At 45.4% G+C, this 3,645-nt stretch overlaps 1 protein-coding gene across 1 annotated transcript; it reads right to left on the bottom strand.

Annotated features, from left to right (window-relative positions):
* Positions 1–385: 385 nt before the first annotated feature.
* On the bottom strand, positions 386–3,416 carry LOC311492213 (putative nuclease HARBI1). Its single transcript, XM_084550426.1, has 2 exons — positions 2,323–3,416; positions 386–2,200 (listed from the first exon to the last, which is right to left on the bottom strand). Exons 1-2 carry the CDS (start codon positions 3,182–3,184, stop codon positions 1,743–1,745), a joined length of 1,320 nt encoding a protein of 439 aa, XP_084406552.1. The 5' UTR covers positions 3,185–3,416; the 3' UTR covers positions 386–1,742.
* Positions 3,417–3,645: the final 229 nt, after the last annotated feature.

Genomic DNA, 3,645 nt, shown 5'->3' on the forward strand with positions numbered 1-3,645 from the left:
CATTTCCGGTTCTCAGCTTTTCCGGTTCGTTCTGTATACAAGGGCGCCATTTTAAAATTCTTGGAGCTGCACTTCGAGTTCAAGATGGACCAAGCTGAAGAAAGACTGATCGAAGAAGTGAGGAAGTATGAGCATCTGTACAACTTATCTTCTTCGAACTACAAGGACAGCCAGATGTCAAGTAATTCTTGGAGGGAGATTGCGCAGAACCTCGGTTCGGACTCTGCGGACTGCATGAAGAGGTGGAAGAACTTGCGGGACAAGTTCGTCCGCCACCGCAAGAAGATGGCTTCCAGGAGCGGGGACCCAGGTGGCAAGAAGGTCCCAGCCTTCTACATTTTCATGTCCTGGCTGGAACCGCACGTAAAACATCGTGAGACAGAGTCTAATTTTGGATCTGAGGTAAATATCTCTTCGTGCTTTTTCATGAGCCTTGTGCAGGTGAGCTAGCTAGCTCGCTAGCAAGCTAACCGATTGTAAACACTCGTGGCACAGTGCTTGCAGTTTGCATGTTCCTTTGTTTAAAATAAAATAAAATACGATGTAAAATGACTGGATGGAAGCTGTACTAGCTTTGGTGAAGGGCTGCTACTACACGGTTGGTTAGCTTTATCTGCAGCCTTTGTTCTAGCTAACGTTAGCAGTGACTGTAAACACTCGTGCCACCCAGTGCTTGCAGGTTGTGCAAACAAAATAATAGGTTCGTTATTGCTATATATGACACCAATACTTGTTTTTTTTGGCGTTTTAGTTAGAAATACAGTGTACATGATTAGATAAGAATCTCTGTATAACCTATACCAGTGTAGTTTCTTAACAATGTCTGCCTTTTCTTAACCACAGGAAAATACCACATTCCTCAATTCAGAGACCGATTCAACATTGCAGTCTCTGTCAGAGTCATCAGAGTCACCTTCGCCAGAGACACCCACTCCAGAAGAATTTGCCTCCCCCCAGCCTCAGACTTCATCCATGTCGGACAGCTTTCTGTCTCCCACCTCACCTTCTCCTTCTGCCAGACTGAAAAGAAGAAGGTGCATGGACCAGGGAGACACGATAAACAAGCACTTGGCACGTCTTGATGAACGTCGGCTGGAACTTCAACAGAGGCTGGTGCAGGACAGTGATGAGTGCTCTCGGTTTGCGCAGACGGTGGCAGACATGCTACGTAGGGTGCCAGAGAGCAAGAGGGCTGATCTCATGTATGACATTTATACAAAACTGTATGAAAACAGGGAATAGCGGTGAACACTAAACTGACTCCCTTCCATTGCACATTAACATTTTGCCGATTTGCTGGTTTGCTGTTGTACTTGTTGTAAATAGTTCCATTTTTTTACTTGTCTATTCTAGTTTAAATTGTATATTACAGTTAATATTTATTTAACATTGTTGCTGCGCTTAAGATTGTTAACCAGTTACTGCACCTTATTTTTTGAATAATAAAAACTCAGTTTGTCTGGAAACAGTTGAATTTTCATTTCTCTTACCCCTTTAATGCACAACATGCGTCACAAGTGACCTGCATGATTTTAAATCTTCAATATCTTTGCAATTAATTGATATATCCATTCAGGACTCCATAAATCCCTCAATTAACTTGGTTTGAATTATGAGCTTCATAAAGAAATGGCATGGCATGACATGAAAGATGTACATGCAGTAATCAGAAACAAGATATGTAATGAATGAGAAGTTTATTGGCAAAATAAGTCACTTGTGCATTACAAGTTTACATCGCATCACTGTTCAAGTGTGCCACGAGAAACAATGTCATTCTGCCATGGCACAGAACCATGTGCTGACTGAAAGAAAGACTTGAGGTCATTTCTAACAGCCATGGCAGCTCTGGTGGATCGGGCTCTGCTCATCTGAGATGGAGGGATAGGGTCCAAAAGGTTGTCCCCGGTCACTTCTCTTCGCCACTCACCAGGCCTGAAAGACCCAGCACTTTCCGTGTCTGCAAAACTGGGTGGTATGTAGCGGCACTGTGGGCTGGCCACCTCATCTGTGTAGGCAAGGTAGTTGTGCAGCACCACACAAGCCTTCACCACATCCACAACTTTGTCAGGCCGAAACTCAATTGGTCTTCCAAGAATCCGCCAGCGTGCTGCTAGGATGCCAAAGGAGTTCTCAATGACCCGCCTGGCCCTGGAGTGGCGGTAATTGTAGATCTGCTTGTCTCTTGTCAGATTCACTCCTACATAGAAAACAATATTAAAAATTGTTACTCTTCAATCACGGTTTAACTAAATATCTAGTACAAATTAAATACGACTATTTAATTTTTAATTAAATACTACAACTGTATCTGCACAATACCTGGGAAGGGGCGCATCAGGTTGCAGTGTAGAGGGAAGGCAGCGTCGCCAACAACGACGTGTGGAATCGTGACCGTGGTCCCAGGAAGGCCAGCTGGTGGGGGCAGATTCAGCTTGTGGTCAAGCAGCATCGACCCAAATCTGCTTTCCTTAAAAACGCCACCATCGCTTTCACGTCCATAGGCTCCCACGTCCACCATTGTGAAGCGGTACCTGGCATCGCACAGTGCCATCAAAACAATGGAGTGAGCACCCTTGTAATTGAAGTAGTCGCTGCCTGCCCGTGGCGGTGCCTTGATGTTTACATGTTTTCCATCTACACACCCAACACAGTTCGGGAAGTTCCAGAGTCTCCAGAAATCACCTGCTATGTTTTCCCACTGGTTTGTTGAAGGGCAGGGCAGAAATTCTGGCTGCAGAACTGTCCACAACGCTTTGCACACCTCCGACACAATGGACGACACAGTGCTGGAAGCTAGCTTGTAGCTTGCGGCTACAGCCTGTTGGCTTGAACCTGAAGCTAAAACTCGAAGCGTCACTGAAAGTCTTTGTGCTACATCAACAGGCATACTGTGTGTCGTCTGATGGTGGATGAGAGGTTGCAGACGACGAACAAGATCATCAAATCGACTTGTAGACATCCTGAAATACCTGAAGTGCATCTCATCGTCCAGGTCCTTCAGTGGTCGAACAAGTGTGGCAAATTCTCCTGTCCTTTGCCTTGACTCGTTCAAAGGGCGTACAGACCACCTCCTCACACGTCTTCTCTTTCGTTTAGTTTTAAGCATTTCCACGAGAAGCATTTGTTCTTCAATATCGATCAGCTCCAGCTCCAAAAGTGTCCTCTCTCGCTCAGTCGCCATTGTTCACTGTGCTGTTCACTCTGCCGCAACCATAGAAAAAAGCCGGAACCGGAAATGAAACACTCCACGCACGAATTCAGGAGATTTCGCGACTCAGCGCCCCCTAGCGTTGTGGCTGTAAATTACCACGCACTGCAAAGAAACCGACGCACAAGCATAAATGCCAAGTGACGGCGATCATGTTCGCCGAAGCTTCGCAGACAAATCGGCGCAGAACCCTAAATCAAGCTTAATGCTTTTAATGTGAAGGTGCAGCAGTAGGAAATGTTATCTGCAATAGCAGCAATTACCCGATAACATTTCAGCGTTCTGTGTGTTGCCCTCAAAGAACGTGAAGATGTGCATGCTGTTGAAACAACCATCTGCTTTGAATCACCGTAGACGCATAGCCTTTTCATTGGTAGAGATCCTACTGGCTTTAAATGAATATGTCATTAAGTGCCAATTAAGTGCCCGTGGAT

Source organism: Chelon labrosus, assembly GCF_963514085.1.
Source record: "Chelon labrosus genome assembly, chromosome: 8".
Lineage (NCBI taxonomy): Eukaryota > Metazoa > Chordata > Actinopteri > Mugiliformes > Mugilidae > Chelon > Chelon labrosus.

Coding starts and splice junctions, on each gene's coding strand:
- LOC311492213 (XM_084550426.1), bottom strand. CDS start 3,184: ATGGCGACTGAGCGAGAGAGGACACTTTTGGAGCTGGAGCTGATCGAT. Junction 2,201..2,322: donor CCTGATGCGCCCCTTCCCAG/GTATTGTGCAGA, acceptor TTTTCTATGTAG/GAGTGAATCTGACAAGAGAC.